The sequence below is a fragment of the Equus przewalskii genome, chromosome 29 (assembly GCF_037783145.1).
Source record: "Equus przewalskii isolate Varuska chromosome 29, EquPr2, whole genome shotgun sequence".
In the NCBI taxonomy this organism is placed as follows: domain Eukaryota; kingdom Metazoa; phylum Chordata; class Mammalia; order Perissodactyla; family Equidae; genus Equus; species Equus przewalskii.
Window position 1 is genome coordinate 36,215,637 of NC_091859.1, and position 19,925 is coordinate 36,235,561.

At 42.1% G+C, this 19,925-nt stretch overlaps 1 protein-coding gene across 2 annotated transcripts in view; it reads right to left on the bottom strand.

Annotated features, from left to right (window-relative positions):
- FAM227A (family with sequence similarity 227 member A) overlaps window positions 1-19,925 on the bottom strand; it is an 83,079-nt gene that overhangs the window by 2,676 nt on the left and 60,478 nt on the right. For both annotated transcript variants that reach the window (XM_070599178.1, XM_070599176.1), the window contains 4 exons: window positions 19,710-19,867; window positions 17,819-17,971; window positions 11,968-12,108; window positions 4,133-4,264 (listed from right to left, as the gene is read on the bottom strand). In XM_070599178.1, the coding sequence (XP_070455279.1) occupies window positions 4,133-4,264; window positions 11,968-12,108; window positions 17,819-17,971; window positions 19,710-19,867 (584 nt within the window). The remainder of the gene's footprint in view (window positions 1-4,132; window positions 4,265-11,967; window positions 12,109-17,818; window positions 17,972-19,709; window positions 19,868-19,925) is intronic.

The window sequence follows — 19,925 nt, forward strand, 5'->3', positions numbered from 1 at the left end:
CCCAAGAAAACAGGAAGATTAAAAAAGAGAGAGGCAGGACCGGCCCGGTGGCGTGGCGGTTAAGTGCCCACGTTCCACTTCAGCGGCCCGGGGTTCGCCAGTTTGGACCCCAGGTGTGGACATCACACCGCTTGGCAAGCCATGCTGTGGCAGGCGTCCCACATATAAAGTAGAGGAAGATGGGCATGGATGTTAGCTCAGGGACCAGTCTTCCTTAGCAAAAAGAGGAGGATTGGCAGCAGCTGTTAGCTCAGAGCTAATCTTCCTCAAAAAAAGAGAAAAAAAGAGGAGATAAAAAAGTGGAAAGTGTTGTTGCTGGAGAATAGGAAAGGAATCCAGAGGAGTGCAATTTCTCTGTAACAAGCTTTGTAAAACTATTAGTTAATTTAGTAAGCATTTATATTATGTTTTGCATCGGTTAGTTAATTTGATATGCACTTAGATATTCCTTTGCATCCGGCACTGTTCTAAGTGCCTTACAAACAGCAACCAATTTAATCCTCATAACAACCTCATGCTATACATACTATTATCATTCCCGTTTTACATAAAGGAAACTGAGATGAAGAGAAGTTAAGTAACTGCTCAAGGCCACACAGCTAGGAGGGCCTGAAGCTGGGCTTAAAACCCAGGTGGTCTGATCCCGGAGCTGCCTCTCTATTCGATTCTTCAAGGAGGAATATGTATTACTTTAACTAAAATAAAAACAAAAAATTAAAACTCAGTGTGATCTTTTAAGAGGATTTTTTCCCAATTTCATGAGTATAGAGAGGCAGAGTTGTAAAATGCAATCAGTTACCTTTTCTATAAGCAATTGACTGAAGCAGAATGCTAAACACACATTGGCTAATCATTAATTCCTTCACCAAGAATTTGCTGAATCCTTACTATGTGGGGGCCATAGGTGCAAGATAGTCAACGCTAAATGAGACGAGGTCCCTGAACTTGGAAGACTTACGGTACAGAGGGGGAGCCAGACAACTGGGTGACTATAGTCGGACACATTCAGTGGAGCATGTTTGGAAAAGCATAGAATACAAAATAGGCCGTCACTAGGGCAGTCTGGGGGTACTTCCCGGAGGCAGTGATGCCCGAACTGGGCTTTAAGGGTCAGGTAGGAATTAGCCAGATGAAAAAGTGGCTAAAGTATGTTCAAGGAAGAGGAAAGAGCAATGAATACTTATTAAAATGAACTCAATTGGTTGGTCTCCTCTTACCCTCAAAAAATGGATGTTACAAACCATAGTATTTATAGGCCCCTCTTAACCTGGGAGATTCCACAGCCTGAACCAATGGGGTACAAGCTGTGCTGCTCTACTCCAGTGTCAGCGGTTGTTTCTCTAATCAAAGGAAAAAATGAGTTGATAAGACTATCTTCATATTAAGTTTACCTCTTCAGCCTTCTCTTAAAAATAGCTAGGCTGGAGCTCAGGCCCTGGAGTCTGAGTGCTGGCTTCAGTCCCTGGCCCAGCGGCGTACCAAACGAGAGAGGCTGGGCAATGCTCACTAACGCTCTGCCCCAGTCGCCTCTGTTGTGAAATGAGGACGACATCCCCCGTCTCTCAGGAGCGCTGTGAGAAAGTACTACGTGGACCCTGATGAGCAGAATAAGGACCTGGCAAACCCAACTCTGCTGTGTGCCACTGATCAGGGGGATAACAACAAACGAATAAGCAGAAGCTATAATTAAGAACAAAATGAGCTGTGACTTCTTAACATTTTATGTTACTTTAAGATACCAAACTTGGCAGCTATACTAAAGATTCATGTTTCATGCTAGTTGATAGCATAAAATTTATTTGGGTGCCCATTTATTTGGGAGCCCTTTATTTGGGTGCCAGAATTTAAAGTGGTAATATTTTTATGGGCTTCTGCAAAGAGCACTCTGACTTCTGGCTGTCCTGTTGCCCGCGGATGGGAGAATCAGGGCTCTGAGCTGAGGGCATTGCCCAGAGTATGTCAGTATCTGGTCCTTCACCTTTCAGTCCTTCTGCGCTCGAAGCTGGCCTCTCTCTCTGCCCTAGAGCAGCAACTCTGTCAAACAGCTGCTGGACTGTGCTCTCCAAAATGAGTGGACCCCAAACCTCCCAGTCTGGAATGTTCCAGTGGGTTCTTTTCACTGTTTTGGGCTCAGGGAGTTTTCATGTTATAAAAGGTTTGAGAACTTTGAGGAGAAGCATTTAACCCTGACCTTCTGTGTCGGGGGACGCTGCTGGAGCAGGAGACTTCATCTGCGCCCACACTGAAGCAGCAGCCGGAGCTGGCCGAGGAAGGAGGCCAGGGCTGGGAGGGGGACGTGCATTTCCTGCAGAGCAAGAAGCTTCTGCCAAGCAAGGCTGGGAGGCTGGGAGGGCTGGACCTCTTAGTGCAGCTCAGGGGCTCAGTGTGGCTTGAGAGGTGGCTGGGAGTGCGAGGAGGAGAAAGAGGAGAGCGGAGGTGGGCAGGGGCCACTTTGTGAGGGCTTTGAGTCTAAGAGTTTGGATTTTGCCCCCAGGATCCTGAGGGTTATGAAGCGAAACTGCAGGTTTTGAGTAAAGGAGTAGCGTGATGAAGTATGGAGTTTTGAAATATACCCGAGAGGATTCTGGGCCTTGACCCAAGTAAGCCTCGGTTGCCTCCTCTGAAAAAGAGGAAAAATAAAATTGACCTCACAGGGCTGTTCTGAGACTTTACTGGGATAACCGATGGAAAATGCCCAGTCCTTTACATATAACAACCATCCACGTTTTTTATGGTCAAGGAAACAGACCTAGAGAACTTAGGTAACTTGACCTAAAGTCATAAAGAGGGCAGGGCCAAGATTCAAAACCCTAGGTCTTTTGAGAGTCAAAGCTCCTTCTACTGCTTCAGCTTTTTCTGTGGGGGAAACTAAAAGGTAACTCCTTTACCTGGTTAATCTTTACCTGGGGTTCGTCCACAGTGGTCATCCCCACCACAAGGTGGATCCATGATGGATCCGTTGTAAGCAGAAGACTTTGGAACTTCTATTTTTATATTTCTATCTCATCCTTTTTAATTTCTATTTTTCTGTATGTTTTATAGTTTACATACCATATTAGTATAGAACTATATATATGATTTCTGAATAATTAATATATGATTAGGGGCTGAGTTCTCATAAATGTTTTCCTAAGAGAGATGCAAAATCGAGAAAGCTGGGGACTAATGATCAAGAGGTGCAGCCAGGGTTCCACTCAGAGGTGAGCATTTGGGAGACTTTGCAATTCCCCCCAAACACGTATATACCCCCTTCATGAAGACCAGCGTCTGCCATCAGGACTTTCAAATCCACATATGACCCCATGGTTCCCCTGTTTAGTATCTTTCGGTGGCTCCCCATGACTCAGAGAGTCGAGCGCTGCATGGAAATCCGTCAGGACTTGTCCAGGCATCTGCTCTGGGCTCCCCTCTCCTGGAACTCCCCGCCCCCGCCACACACACTTTCTTGACCTCGGCCACGTTACTTCCCGCCTCTGAGCCTCTGCCTCTTCTGCTCTTGCCTCATCCCCCTCCTTCTGCCTGGCAAACACCTTCTTCTCTTTTCCAGACTCAGGTCAAGGGCCACCACTTCAGTACAGTGTTTCTGCATGGCTCCCAGGCCGCCGTGTCCTTTGTCCCCACTGTCTGACAGCGCCTCCGGAACTTATAGCGTTTCTTTGTTGATACATCTGCCTTCTCTTGACTACATCGTGAGTCCCTGGAGAACAGGGACTGTGTCTTATCTACTGTTATTTATCCAGTGTCTACTGCAGGGAACTTTTGAACCCTCTCCAAACCTGGGCTTGCTGCAGCGCAGTCTCTACCTCATGCGGCTGCTAGGAAGGTTAAACGGAGGTCATGTCTGTGACGGGTTTAGCTTAATGCTTGGCACAGAGTGAAGAGTTAGTAAATGGTAGCCATTAACATCATATAATTTAATATTGTTAGTCATAATATTTTAAATAAAATAATGAGTAAAAAAGTAAACGCATGAATAAATGTAGTGACTCAAGCAAAAAACTCCCCACTTCTGCTTTCCACTCAGCCTAGGAAAAACCGTAATGCATTCTTTCTCTAATCCTGGGGACGATTATTTCTATGTTTCAGTCTTCAGCCACAGCTTTCTTTTCCTCCTGTCGTCGTCCTACCCTACCTTGTCGCAGGAGCATCAGCTTTGTAGGGACTTTCTGATCTCAGAGAAGAGAATTCACCAGAGGATGAAGGAGCAAAGGGAGAGTAGTTTGACTTCTGTTTCCATTCTCTTTCTTGCTCCTTATATCTCTTCCTGTTGGGAGAAACAAAAAAGACATCAACAAAAATTAGCTCAAAAATTCAGTGTAATTTCTTCAAAGGTTTCACTGGAATCTTGATAAGTGTTGAAATAAAAAGTTTACAAATCAATCAGTAACATTGGCAACAGCAAATAACTGAAGCGGACTGCGGACACACCAAGACAACGCCCTCCTGCGTCTTCTAAGCACTGACTGAGGTCGTGTTGGGTGCCAGGCACTGGACTAGGCCCCAGGAAAACAAGGCCATGGGCAAGATTCCTGACCTCAAGGACAAACCTTTGCTCTAGGGAGATGGACAAGCACATCTGTGACTAGAGGAGGCCATGTTCTGTGGACTGTGATCAGGAAGGCACAGAGCACATAATAGGTGCCCCGACTAGGCAGGTCAGGGAAGAATTCCTGGAGGTGATGACCGAGCGGGTTTTAAGGGTCAGCTAGATTAAGAAGTAGCTGAAGGATAGTCCAGTCTGAGAGAGCAACAATAATAGTGGAAAATTAGACTCAGTCGGTTTTTTATATTTCTGACAATCTAAGATGGATATCAGAGAGACTATTAACGAGTCACCATTGATCCTATCAGATTCCATGGCTCAAACAGGTGGGTCTCCAGCTAAACTGCTATTATTGAAAAAGTGTGGTCTTTTTCTGGTTTGAAGGAAAATTTCAACTGGAAGGTTTAAGACTGAAAGGCTTCCTGGAGTAAATTTCTCAATTTATTGAGCCTTGGTTTCTTCATCTCTAAAATGGAGAGTATAACACCACTATCTGTGATAAAGACAATCACTAACCCATCATCTAATCTCTTTTTTTTCTTTAGTAATGGAACCAGTTTTTGTTTAAGATGGCAATGTGCCCAGGTTATTTTTTTTTAAACTATATTTCCCAGGCTTCCTTGAAATTAACTTCACCATATGACTAACGTCTGGCCCTTGAAATAAGGTGGTGATGTTATATGGTATTTCCAGGGAGGTTACTAAAAAGGGAGGGGTAATAGAGATTAACTACAAACAGGCATGAGGAATCTTTCCAGGGTGATGACAAAGTTCTAAAACTGGATTGTAGTAATTGTTGCAAAACGCTGTAAATTTACTAAAAATCATTGAATTGTATACTTCAAATGGGCAAATTTTATGGTAAACTGTACCTCAATAATATTGTGAAGTAATATATAATTGTAAAAGAACATTTAAATGTTTTTTAAAGTAATATTTTATTAAAAAGGAAGAAGGTGCCGTAGCCATGTAGTCATGTTCTAGCAATGAGATGTAAGTGGAAATGCTGTTTGGGCCTTCTGGGAAATGTTCCTTAAAAAAGAATGGGGTTATAGATTAAAAGTGAATGGATGGAGAAAAATATACCATGCTAACCGTAATCAAAAGAAAGCAGGAGTAGATGTATTAATTTCAGGCCGAGCAGACTTCAAAGCGAGGAAAGTTGTTAGGATAAAGAAGGACATTATATAATGACAAAGGGGTCAATTCTCCAGGAAGATATAACAATTCTTAACATGTACGCTCCTAACAGCAGAGTGTCAAACTACATGAGGAAAAACTGATAGAACTACAAGGAGAAACAGATGAATCCACTATCATAGTTGGAGACTTCAATATCCCTCTATCAGAAATGGGCAGATTCAGCAGGCAGAAAATCAGTAAGGACACAGTTGAACCCAACAACATCATCAATCACCTGGATATAAGTGACACCTATAAACTACATCACTCAACAACAGCAGAATACACATTCTCCTCAAGCTCACAGGTAACATTCACCAAGACAGACCACATTCTGGGCCATAAAATATACCTTAACAAATTTAAAAGAATAGAAATCACACAATGTCTGCTCTCAGACCAGAGTGGACTCAAACTAGAAATCAATAATAGAGAGATAGCTGGAAAATCCCCAAATAATTGGAGGTTCAACAACACACTTCTAAATAACACATGGGTCAAACAAGAAATCCCAACTGAAATTTTAAAATATTTTGAACTAAATGAAAATGAAAACGCAACTTATCAAAAGTTGTAGCATGCAGTGAAAGCAGTGCTTAGAGGGAAATTTATAGCACTGCATGCATATGTTAGAAAAGAAGAAAGATCTAAAATCAATCATCTAAGTTTCCACCTTTGAAAACTAGAAAAAGAACAAATTAAATTCAAAGTAAGCAAAAGAAAAGAAATAATAAAAATTAGAGGAGAAATCAATGAAATTGAAAACAGGAAATCAATAGAGAAAATAAAACCAAAAGCTGATTCTTTGAAAATATCAATAAAACTGATAAGCTTTTAGCCTGGCTAACTAAGAAACCACAGATCCCATGAACATTAAGAGATAATAAAGGAATACTATAAATAACTCTATGCCCACGAATTGGAAAACCTAGATGAAATGTGCCAATTCCTTAGACACAATCTGCCAAAACTCACATAAGAAGATATAGACCATCTGAATAGACCTCTATCAATTAAAGAAACTGAATAAAACATTAGTAACCTTCTGAAACAGAAAGCACCAGGATCAGATGGGTTCACTGGTGAATCTTACCAAACATTTAAGGAAGAATTTACACCAATTAGCTACAATCTCTTTCAGAAGATAGAAGCAGAGGGAATACTTCGTAAGTCAAGCATTATCCTACCACCAAAACTAGACAATGACATTACAAGAAAAGAAACTATAGATCAATATCTGTCATGAACACAGATGCAAACATCCTCAACAAAATGTTAGCAAATTGAATCTAACAATGTATAAAAGTTATACACCGTGACCAAGTGGGATTTGTCTCAGGTATGCGAAGCCATTCAACATTTGAAAATCAATTAATCCATCACTTCAACAGGCTAAAGAAGAAAAATCACCTGACCATATCAATAGATGCAGAAAAGCCTTTTAAAAATCTAACACCCATTCATGACAAAAATTCAGTGAACTAGGAATGGCAGGAACCACCGCAAACTGATGAAGAGTATCTACAAAAAAAAAAAAAAAAAAAAAAATCCAGCTAACATCGTACTTAATGGTAAGAAACTTGAAGCTTTCCCACTAAGATCAGGAACAAGCCCAGGACATCCCCTCTCACCCCTGCTTTTCAACACTGTACTGGAAGTCCTAGCTCATAATGTAAGATAAGAAAAAGAAATAAAATGTATACAGATTGGGAAGGAAGAAATAAGACTGTCTTCGTTCATAGAAGACATGATCATCTATGCAGGAAATGTGAAAGAACTGGCAAAAAGCCTCCTGGAACTAATAAGTGATTATAGTACAGTTACAGGACACACGGTTAATATAAAAAAGTCAATTGCTTTTCTATATACCAGCAAAAAACAAGTGGAATTTGAAGTTAAAAACATAATACCAGTTACATTAACAGCCACACAAATGAAATACCTAGGTATAAATCTAACAAAATATGTACAAGATCTGTATGAGGAAAACTACAAAACTGTGATGACAGAAATCAAATAAGAACTAAATAAATGCAGGGATATTCCATGTTCATTGATAGCAAGACTCAATATTGTCAAGGGGTCAGTTTTTCCCAACTTGATCTATGGATTCAATGCAATCCCAAACAAAATCCCAGCAAGTTATTTTGCGGATGTTGACAAACTGATTCTAAAGTTTAGACAGATAGGCAGAAGACCCAGCATAGCCAACAGAATATTGAAGGAGAACAAAGTTGGCAGACTGACACTACCCAACTTTAAGACTTACTACAAAGCTACAGTAATCAAAACAGAGTGGTATCAGTGAAAGAACAGACAAATAGATCAATGGGACAGAATAGAGAGCTCAGAAATAGACCCACATAAACACAGTCAATGATCTTTGACAAAGGAGCAAAGGCAACACAATGGAGGAAAGACAGTCTTTCTAACAAATGGTGCTGGAACAACTGGACATCTACAAGCAAAAAAAAAAAAAAAAGAATCGAGGCACTGACCTTACACCTTTCATAAAAATTAACCCAAAACGGAAATGCAAATCAAAACTACACTAAGATATCACCTTACACCCGTTAGAATGACAAAAATATCTAAAACTAATAGTAACAAATGTTAGAGAGGTTGTGGAGAAAAAGGAACCCTCATACACTGCTGGTGGGAATGCAAACTGGTGCAGCCACTATGGAAAACAGTATGGAGATTCCTCAAAAAACTAAAAATAGAACTACCATACGATCCAGCCATCCCACTACTGGGTATCTATCCAAAGAGCTTGAAGTCAGCAATTCCAAAAGTCCTATGCACCCCAATGTTCATTGCAGCATTATTTACAATAGCCAAGACATGGAAGCAACCTAAGTGCCCAGCAACAGACGAATGGATAAAGAAGATGTGGTACATATATACAATGGAATACTACTCAGCTGTAAAACAGAACAAAATCATTCCATTTGCCATAACATGGATGGACCTTGAGGGAATTATGTTAAGTGAAATAAGCCAGCGAGAGAAGGATAATCTGTGTATGACTCCACTCATATGAGGAATTTAAAATTATGGACTAAGAACAGTTTAGTGGATACCAGGGGAAAGGTGGGGTGGGGGGTGGGCACAAAGGGTGAAGTGGTGCACCTACAACATGACTGACAAACATTAATGTACAACTGAAATTTCACAAGATTGTAACCTATCATTAACTCAATAAAAAAAAATTAACCCAAAACGGAGCATAGACTTAAATGTGGAAAGCAAAACTATAAAACTTCTAGAAGGTAACATAGGAGAAAATCTAGATGACTGTGGTTTGGTGATGACTTTTTAGATACAACACCAAAGGCACAATGTGTGAAAGAAAGAACTGATAAACTAGATTTTACCAAAATTAAAAACTTCTGCTCTGCAAAAGATAATGTCAAGAGAATGAGAAGACAATCCACAGACTGGGAGAAAATATTTGCAAAAGACATATCTGATAAAGAACTGTTCTCCAAAATATACAAAGAGCCCTTAAAACTCAACAATAAGAAAACAAACAACTTGATTAAAAAATGGGCCCAAAACCTTAATAGACTTCTCACCAAAGAAGACATACAGATGACAAATAAATATATGAAAAGATGTTCCACATCATATGTTATCAGGGAAATACAAATTAAAACAACAATGAGATACCACTTCACACCTATTAGAATGGCCAAAATCCAAAACACTGACAACATCAAATGCTGACAAGGCTGTGGAGCAACAGGAACTCTCATTCATTGCTGGTAGGAATGCAAAATGGTGCAGCCACTTTGGAAGACAGTTTGGAGATTTCTTATAAAACTAAACACGCACTTACCAAAGGACCCAGCAATCACACTCCTTGGTATTTACCTGAAGAGTTGAAATGTATGTCCACACAAAAACCTGCACGTGGATATTTATAGCACCTTTATTAATAATTGCCAAAACTTTCTCTTTGTATCCTTAGTGCCTGGCATAGCAGGTCTTCAGTCAATGTTTACTTCGCTTCTCTGTGCCTCAGTTTTCTATTCAGTAAAATGAGAGTGATGTTATCTAACAGGGTTTTGATGAGATATAAATAAAATAAAGTGGGTATGTTGTCTCTGTCTGATGCATCTCACTTATTCTACTCCATGCCCTCGATGGTGCCCTGCTCACTCAGGCCTGGCTAAACACAGCACTACTTCTTCCTGAACACAGCGTTAGTCCAGACAGGAGGGTGGGGCCGGGACCCAAGTGGAGCCATCAGAGACCTTTATGAGACTTGGTTTATAGAGGCTGGAGGAGAGTCACTCTTCTTAGGTCATGCACTATAAGGACACCGGCTTGGGGCTATCTGTGGCCTGAGGGCAGGGGCAGCTTGAAAAACAAGCTAGCACACAGAGGGAAAGAAGAGGGGGGAGAGAGAGAAAACCTGAAAATATCACTGAGGCCTTAGGTCCAACGTGCCTGCAGCCAGCCTGTCTGCAGCCTTCCTAGTTTCTGAAGCACCAGCTTTCCCTTCTGCTCAAGCTAGTTTGAGCTGGTTTCCTGGCACTTGCAACCAAAGAGCTCTGACTCATACAGTTCATAAAGTATAAGTGCATGGCGCAGAAGGAAGTACAACATCATTGGTAACTCTTACTATTATTAATGATAAAAACAAAATGAGAGTTGAGTGAGTAATACATAAAAGCAAGTGAACTTTTATGTGTTGTTTTCCATCTATTGAGAATTCTGACAGTGACCTGAAACCCTGAAACTCCTAGAAGAAAATATAAGCAGTACACTCTTTGACGTCAGTCTTAGCAGCATCTTTTCAAATACCATGTCTGCTCAGGCAAGGGAAACAAAAGAAAAAACAAACAAACAGGACTACATCAGACTAAAAACCTTCTGCCAGGCAAAGGAAACCAAGAACAAAATGAAAAGACAACCTACAACTAGGAGAAAATATTTTCAAATCATATATCTGACAAGGGGTTAGTCTCCAAAATATATAAAGAACTCATACAACTCAACAACAAAAAAACAACCAACCTGATCAAAAAATGGGCAGAGGATATGAACAGACGCTTTTCCAAACAAGATATACAGATGGCCAACACATAAAAAGATGTTCAACATCACTCATTATTAGGGAAATGCAAATCGAAACTACATTGAGATATCGCCTTACACCTGTCAGAATGGCTATAATTAACAAGACAAGACATAATAAGTGTTGGAGAGGATGTAGAGGAAAGGGAACCCTCATACACTGCTGGTAGGAATGCAAACTGGTGCAGCCACTATGGAAAACAGTATGGAGATTTCTCAAAATGCTAAAAATAGAAATACCATATGACCCAGCCATCCTACTTCTGGATGTTTATCAAAAGGACATGAAATCAACAATACAAAGAGATTTATGCACCCCTATGTTCACGGCAGCATTATTCACAACAGCCAAGAATGGAAGCTGATGACTGGATAAAGAAGATGTGGTGTATACACAATGGAACACTACTCAGCCAGAAAAAACACAAAATCATGCCATTTGCAACAACATGGATGGACTTTGAGGGTATTACGTTAAGCAAAATAAGCCAGACAAACACCATATGATTTCACACATATGTGGAAGATAAACACACACATGGACAAAGAGAACAGATTACTGGCTACCAGAGGGGAAGGGGGTGGGAGGTGGGGTGAAAGTGGTAAAGGGACACATATGTATGGTGACAGATAAAAACTGGACTATTGGTGGTGATCATGATGCAGTCTATACAGAAACTGATATACAATAATATATAACTGAAATTACACAATGTTGTAAACCATTATGACCTCAATAAAATAAATTTAAAAAAAAGAAATGTGGGGCCAGCCTGGTGGCGCAGGGGATAAGTGCGCATGTTCTGTTTCAGGAGCCCGGGATTTGCCGGTTCGGATACAAGGTGCGGACATGGCGCCACTTAGCAAAAGCCATGCTGTGGTTGGCATCCCACATATAAGGTAGAGGAAGATGGGCACGGATGTTAGCTCAGGGCCAGTCTTCCTCAGCAAAAAGAGAAGGATTGGCAGCAGTTAGCTCAGGGCTAATCTTCCTCAAAAAAAATTAAATTAAAAAAAGAAATGTGTAAGACCTATAGAAATAAAACTTATTTGATAGAAAAATTACATAACATTTATTAAAGTTAAATATGCACATTAAAAATAATTCTTACGACATTCACATTTCTACTTTCCCCATGGTCTTTGTTCAAACAAACCTTGCCAGAAACGCAGCCTCCCTCTGACAGCTTTCTACAGACTTCTTATCAGACAATTCCTCCATGAAGGTGACGGGTGGAATGCACATGTGATTTGCCTTTTTTTTATCTATTGCTCTTTGGTTGATATTCTTCACCTCCCTGTGGGGAAATCACAAAGACACACATAGAAAAAGGCTAAAGAGTCAGCATGATCTTTCCACTCCTATCTTCACATGTAAAGAAAGGCAAATATTTACAAAGTCAATCATTAACATCTGTCAAAAGCAACTGACTGAAGCAGAGAGAGCTGACCATGCAGCAGCAACTCAGTCCCGGAGGCCCTGCCATGTGCCACGGGTCACATCAGTCCTGGGGACACAGAGGAATAAGATGTGGTCCCTGAACTCAAGGAACACACACAGTTATCCACGTTTCACGGTCTGCGGTTTCGTGTCTGCAGGTTGTTACCCACAGCTGACCTTGGTCTGAAAATATTAAGTGGAAAATTCCAGAAATAAACAATCCATAAGTTTTAAATTGCATGCCATTCTGAGTAGCATGATAAAATCTTGAGCTGTCCCACTCCATATGTTCAGCTACCTGACCATTAGTCACTTAGCAGTTAACAGATGACAGTTAACAGATCGACTGTCGCCTGTTGCAGTACTGCAGTGCTTGTGTTCAAGGAATCCTTATTTTACCTAATAATGGCCCCAAAGCGCAAGAGTAGTGATGCTGGCAATTTGCATATTTGCTGGATGTGGCAAAGAGAAGCTTGAAAGTGCTTTAAATGAAATGGTGAAAGTTCTCGAGGAACTAAGGAAAACTAGGGAAAGAAAAAATCATGCTGAGGTTGCTAAGATCTATGGTAACTTTTTTTATATTGTTATAATTTTTCTATTTTATCATTGGCTATTGTCGTTAATCTCTTACTGTGCCTAATTTATAAATTAAACTTTATCATAAGTATGTAGGTATAGAAAGAAACATAGTCTATATAGGGTTTGGTACCATCCACAGTTTCAGGCATCTGCTGGGGGTCTTGGGACACATCCCTCAAGGATAAGGGGTGACTACTGTATTCAAATTAGGAAGACAGGTGAAGAAATTTACGATCTGAGAGAAAGCCGAAGTGTGAACTTTGAGGGCAAGCTGAATTCAAGTTGGCACTCTGCCACTTGCGTGTGACTTGGGCAAATTACTTAGCCTCTCCATGCCATGTACTCATCTCAACAGGGTAATAATAGAACCTAGGATTGTAGTGAGGATTCACTGAGTTACCAAAGGTCAAGCACTTAGCACAGTGCCTGGTACACAGGAAGTGCTCAATAAATGTAGGCGGCAGCTGCTGGTGTTATTTTTGGAGCAGGTTTTCAGTGGTGTGTGTTCAGATAAGCTTGGGGTGCACAATGGGAATGCTGAATTGGGTAACATAGCAGCTAACTTTAAATGTGAGTAGACATTTACTCAAAGAAGCATATTATGGGTATCGAGGTAGACAAAATAGCAATGGGTATATATTCAAGTGAATTAAGACGCTGTCATATGCTTCTTGCCGCTGCAGGATAGAAGCAGAAAGACTGGCGTAAGAAAACTAGCACTGAATACTTGGCCTAAACCAGTGGTGATTCCAACAATGAGTGTCTCTTCCCAAGTCAAAGGAAAAAATGTTCACAACATTCTTACTTTTGGGATCTTCTGCCACAACTTTTTCTTAACCCTTTGGAGCCTGTTTCTGCTTGCAATGGAGAGACAAAAAGAAAGCAGCGAGTTGCATTTGTCCTTGTTATGCTCACATTTTCTAACAGAATAACTTGGAGGTAATTCCCTGATACTATTTCTGTGTCATCATTTCTTGAGATGTTGAAGCCTACATGTGTCTTAGGCTCACATTTTCTACTAGGAAAGCATCTTTAGTTTGTACGGCAGAATCATACGTTGAAACGTTCTGAGGGTTCTGCGAAGAGCATTCTGAATTGTGGGTGCTCTGCCCCGACAAGTTTGAGCATCAGGGCTCTGGACTCACAGGAAGACTGTCCTTCAGCAGCAGCTGACCCTGCTCCTTCCCCGCACAGCCCCAGCTGCGTGTGCAAACCAGGCTCTTCCTTCCTCCAGCGCTGGGACCCTGCAGAATCGCCGCTGGTCTGCGCTGTCTCAGGGGCCCTCTCCAGGCCTCCCCAGCTGCAAACTCTCCAGCTTCAAGTCCTTGTGCTGCTTCAGACCCTGAAGGGTTTTTTTTTCCTGCTTTTTCTCCCCAAATCCCCCCAGTACATAGTTGTGGGTCCTTCTAGTTGTGGCATGTGGGATGCCACCTCAACGTGACCTGATGAGCGGTGCCATGTCCGCACCCAGGATCCTGGGGCCGCTGAAGTGGAGTGCGCGAACTTAACCACTCAGCCACGGGGCAGCCCCAGGACCCTGCTGTTTTCATGGTATGAGGTCACACGTGTTATCTCGCCAGCCATCATTTACTGAGCTCTTCCTCTGAGTCAGGCACAGAGCTAGACATCTCCTTTCACCCACACAACTCCTCTGTGAGTACTACTATTAGCGTCCTTGTTATACAGATGGTATCCAAGCCGCACAGGGGCTAAATGATGGGTCTAATTCACACGCAGAGGGAGACAAGCTGCAACTGGAGCTCCAGTCAGTCCAAGTTCAAAGCCAGTACTCCTAACTGATAGGCTTTATTAGGGAAATTAATGGTAACCAATGTCCTGAAGGAGTCCTAGCCCACCTACAAGGAACACTCCACGTGGGCATTCATCACCTTTTGTTCTTATGACCACCATTAAAAAAAACCCAAAAAGTTATTTAAAATTTTAATCATATATAAAAGTAAACAAGATTGTATAATTAACATCATTAACCCATCATCCAGCTTCAAGAGTTACCAACATAAGGTCAATCTTGATTCATCTGATACAATCTGAATCTTGATTCTGATACAGTTACTTACTATGGACTTGGTCCTGTGAAAAGGCTTTACGTGCCTTATTTTATTGATCAACACAACCCTACAAAGTAGGAAATAATATGTTCATTTAATTAAAAAGAACAAAACTGAAGCTCAGCAACCTATGCGACTGGTCCAATGTCACAGAGCCAGTAAGTAAAAAATACTATATTCTAACCCTAGCCTCTGCCATCCCATGGATCCTGTCTTCAAGGATTCTTACAACTATTAGGAGACACAGACATACAAAACATACATGTTGTAAACAAAATATAATGCCTGGTGCATAGAAGGTGCTGAAAATATCTGTTGGGACAATGGATGAAGTACAGACATGCACTGCATAGGACATTCCGGTCAACGGCAGACCGCATATATGACAGTGGTCCCACGAGATTAGCATCATAGAACCTAGGTGTGGAGTAGGCTATACCATCTAGGTTTGTGTAAGTGCACTCTCTGATGTTCACACAATGATGAAATCGCCTAATGACACAGTTCTCAGAAGGTATCCCCGTTGTTAAGCGACTCATGACTGTATGGAAGAAATAAAGCATAATGTAACAGAGGCGGAAGCACAGAGCCCCACGGAGCTGTTCCTGCGCTCTTTCTCTTCCCCATCCTGACCCTCTCCTCCCTCACCAGCATCTCCAATGTCTCCTCCTTCACACAGGCTTGGGTCTTCCACACTAATGTTTAAAGAGCCCTGCTACTCACCAACTCACCAATCTTGCCTTTTTGATGCAGAATTTTGCTCCTTCTGCTTCCTAGTAATCCCGTCCCCCCTGGGGACCCATACCTTCCCCTTAACGTCCCAGGCTCGGTGTCTGACTCCAGCCCTGTTGAGACTGTTCTCTACTGAGTCACCAAACCGGTCTCAACTCCACGTCAGTGTGCCTGGCACGCACACTGCTGCGTACCGCTCCCCTGAGTCCTCTCTTCCCTCAGCTTCATGGTGCACATGCCTTTGTATACAGGCTGCTCCTTCCCTGCCGGTCACTCCTCTCTCCAACCCATATTCTATCCTCCCCGACATAGCTGTCTCCACACGCTGTCCTTGACCTCAGCTTTCACATCTGATTAAAATGGGGATAAATTACTGTGCCTATTTATACACACTATTTTATAATCTGATTTTTTTTGCCCAATAATATGTTGTGACCACCTTTCCTTATAAAATAAGAATGGATTGACATCACCATTTTTCTTGGCTGCAGAGTACGTGGACGTACGATAGTTAATTTAACCAATCGTCTTTTGATGAACATTTAGGCTGAACTGCATTCCAGTGGTGATGGTGGTGGTGGTGAACAGGTGGGTGTGTGGGTGTGTTGTTTGTCTACATCCCATAATATTTTAGAAATAACTTGATTGTATTACTTTGTATAACAAAGTATTCACCTGTGTTCATATTTTTCTTTCTCATATTATGGCAGATACAGAGAGCAGTCTAGCCAATAGCAACTCCCCGCTTTCTCCCTTGCAAAGTGAATCCAATTTTGTTTTGGGTAACAAAGTGCCCAGTTCTGGTCCAGTCCAGTCATGACAATCTCAATCCCTTTTCTTAGACACTTGTCAAGCTTCCCTTGCAGCCAGGGCGGCCACGTGAATGAGTTATGGGGGCAGGCAGAGAAGACATGAGCGAGAGAGACAAAGAACAAGAAGGTGAGAGCTCTTCTTTGTAGAAAAATGCCAGCTAATAAATGTAGAAGGAATGGTAGTAGCAGAAAAATCACCATTTTGCAACCTGAAATGTAATACCTGATTCTGACAAAGCCCATCAGGGGATGCCAAAGTCACTGGGTGAAGGTGTGGGGGAGGCATATTCACACAGTCTCAAAGAATCACACCGCTCATTACCGACTAATTACAAAGGCAAGAACGTAGTCTCACAATGCAGAGATCTGGCAGAGGCCACCTTAATCAAGCAGTAGGGCAACCCGACATTGTGTCTCCCGATGGGGCATAAAGTAAACATGCAACATCACCTATTAAGCATTTTTGGTGAAAAGACTTAACTTGAATCTAATCAAGCCTCTAGTGTAGACCCAATGTCCAGTTTATAGGAAATATAGGATATACTGGAACAAGCTAAATGACACCTGGAAAAAATAATCAGAAGAATCCAGAATGTGGCTTGAGCTTTTCAAAAAAGTCCATATCATAAAAAAAAATAATAGTAGTAATAATAACAAGCGTGGGAGGCAGGGCACTGTTATAGATTAAAAGACACCAAAGAGATAACAACAAAATATAATTCCTGATCCTTGACTGGATCCTTGGGCAGGATCCAATCAAGTAAAACCAAGTAAAACCAAAAAAGATGCTTTGGGTGCCACTGGGGCAATTTGAATTTGGCATAATTATTAGAGAGAGAAGGAAAATGTGGCAAAATGTGAATAATTGGTAAATGCAATGAGGGCATATCCTTTGAACTTTAAACTGTACTATCCTTTAAACTTTTCTGAAAGGTCTGAAAATTGTCTAAATAAAACAAAAATATTGAAAAAGGGAGAAGACACAGAAAAATGTTCATAATATGCTGCTAAGTGGGGAAGAAAACGTCTGAAAAACAGCTTGACACTCTGACGCTACTACTTTTGTTTAAAGATACAGATATATGTGCCCAGAAAAAAAGACTGGAAGGATTTATAGAAAAATGTTGGCAAAGTATATCTCTAGGTGCTTTTCCAGGTTTTTTCTTTGTTTTATTGGGCATAAATGTTTTTGTAGTTAGAAAAAATAACTTTTAAAAAAAGTTCTGGTCTCTGTTATTGTGGAGCTTACATCTTGATCACAAGAAAGCTGCACGTGTTTAAGACAGTTACAGGGTAGCCCCCCATTAAAAATTTCTGTGATGTGCCAGAATAGACAATGAGGAAACGTGCTACTTCCCGAAAGCCCCTTACATACCTGAGGAAGTTGTCCTGCAGCTCCTTGAGGTACACATCGAAATAATTCCATTCCGTCCAGTGAAGCTGGTTCAACTGGCGCAGGGTGTCCCTCCGCTTCTTCATGTTGCTCAGGGTCAGTCTGATGACGTCAGCGTAGGTCAGGCTGCATTCAGTGGCCTCGTCAAAGAAAACCTCACACTGTCAGTTGGCTTTGACTTCTAGCATTTTTAGTGGGATGCGCCTAGTGCATGGGGAGGAGGGAGAGCAAGACGGCAGAGAGGGGGAAATGACCTACATTTCTAGGCGAGACAACCGAAATCCGAGCAGGAATGACCCTTCCGCTCTTTGACAGGGCCTGCTTTGGAAAGAGGCTCGCTTCCCCATGGCTGGGCCATTCCTCATCTTTTAATAAAGCCATTCTCTCCTGCTGATGGACGGGCCAGGAAATGCTTTCAGACTGTCCTCTAAAATTCTTACTCTGTTATCACAGTAGTGAATAGGAAGGGGTTCATACTTTGCTCTCCTCTCGGGCCCCAGGCCTCATTCCCTATCTCATGTTTGTACGTGAACAATCCCCCTCTGCCTCTCCCACCCTTTCCACCTCTTCTGGATCAGTCAGGATCTCAGCTAAACTCGTCATGAGTTGTGGGACCTCAGATAAGATATGTCATCCTCTATGTCTCCATTTCCTTATCTATAAAATAGAGACGATAATCCCTATCTTAGATGATGTTAACAGTAATAATGACAGTTATTACTCATTTAGTACCAGCTGTATGCCATTTACTCCTGGTCATAACACTATTGGTTTGGTATAACTATCCTATTTTAGGAATGAGTTGATAAAGACATTGAGCTCAGAGGTTAGCTGTGCACGTGAGATCTTAAAGCCAGTGGGTTGCCGCACTGGGATTCAAATCCAGGGCTGTGTATCCCCCACCCAGGCTCCTTCCGCCACACCATGCTGTCTTTATAGAACAATGAGGGGAAATGAGGGACAGTATTTGATAAACAAAAAGGTGCTATGAAATGTGAGTTGTTGTTCTCTGCCTGTGGGCATATAAATAAGCTTGTGGATATGAGCACTCTAGGCCAGGAGTTACAAGTCTCGCCTAGTTCGTTATGAAAGCTCCTCCCGATGTGGAGCTACATGCAGACAGGTAGCACTCAAGCCCTTGTCGCCTGCCAGGCATTGTGCTAAGCCTCTACCTCGACTGTGCTTGGACTCTGCGTAACAGCCCTGTGAGGCAGGTACTGTCATTCCCACTTTATAGATGAAAAAAATGAGGCTCAGAGAAGCTGGAACTTGTCTAAGATCACTCAGTGGGCAAGTGATTGAGTTGGTTCCTGAGTCCAGGTCTATTTGATTCCATGTTCGGCCCCGCTATGGTAAACTGCTAAGACTCAGGACAGCAACATACATCATGGCTGTTTTCTAATATCTGAGCTCTTTACCAAATCTTTAGGATAAATGCCATTGGGTGCAGGAATTTGCTGATGGGTCTAGGAGTGGGGTGTGTGTGAGGAGGGTGTTAGAAGGAACACACACCTAGACACCAAAATTCCTGATCAATAGATACTGCAGGTCAATGAGCATCTGGGAGTTGCTGAGTTGCAAAGTGTGTTAGAGTACTTGGTTAGCCCATTGGTCCTGGTAGATAGGAAGAGATTTTGCACACAGGGCAATTTGACTTGCCCAGGGTCGCACATAGCCAGTTCATGAGGCAGACGCAGGACCAAAACGAGTAAGATTCTGACCCTTAGGCTTGTACCAATGGCCACCCTTGACAGGCACCTACTATGTGCCAGGCACTGTGCTAAGGGCTGGATGCCTCTCCCCACCCATGCTTCTGGGAAGAGGAAGCAGGGGCCCAGAGTAACGCGTGCCCCACCCGTGGTGGAAAGGATATGGGATGGTCTTGCTCTTTTCCCTCCTGGCTACCAACACGTCTTCGCCACGCTGCAGCAGAGTGGCATGGTTGTGGAGGAAGTGCGCGATCAGAGGGCTCTTCCCGTACACGTTGAAGAGGTTTGAAGTCATCTCAGGGCTTCTGCAGGCGGGGTGAGACTGAGAGGAAAGAGAGAGAGAGAAAAATAAAGGGTATGGTCATTTTTACAGCAGGTAT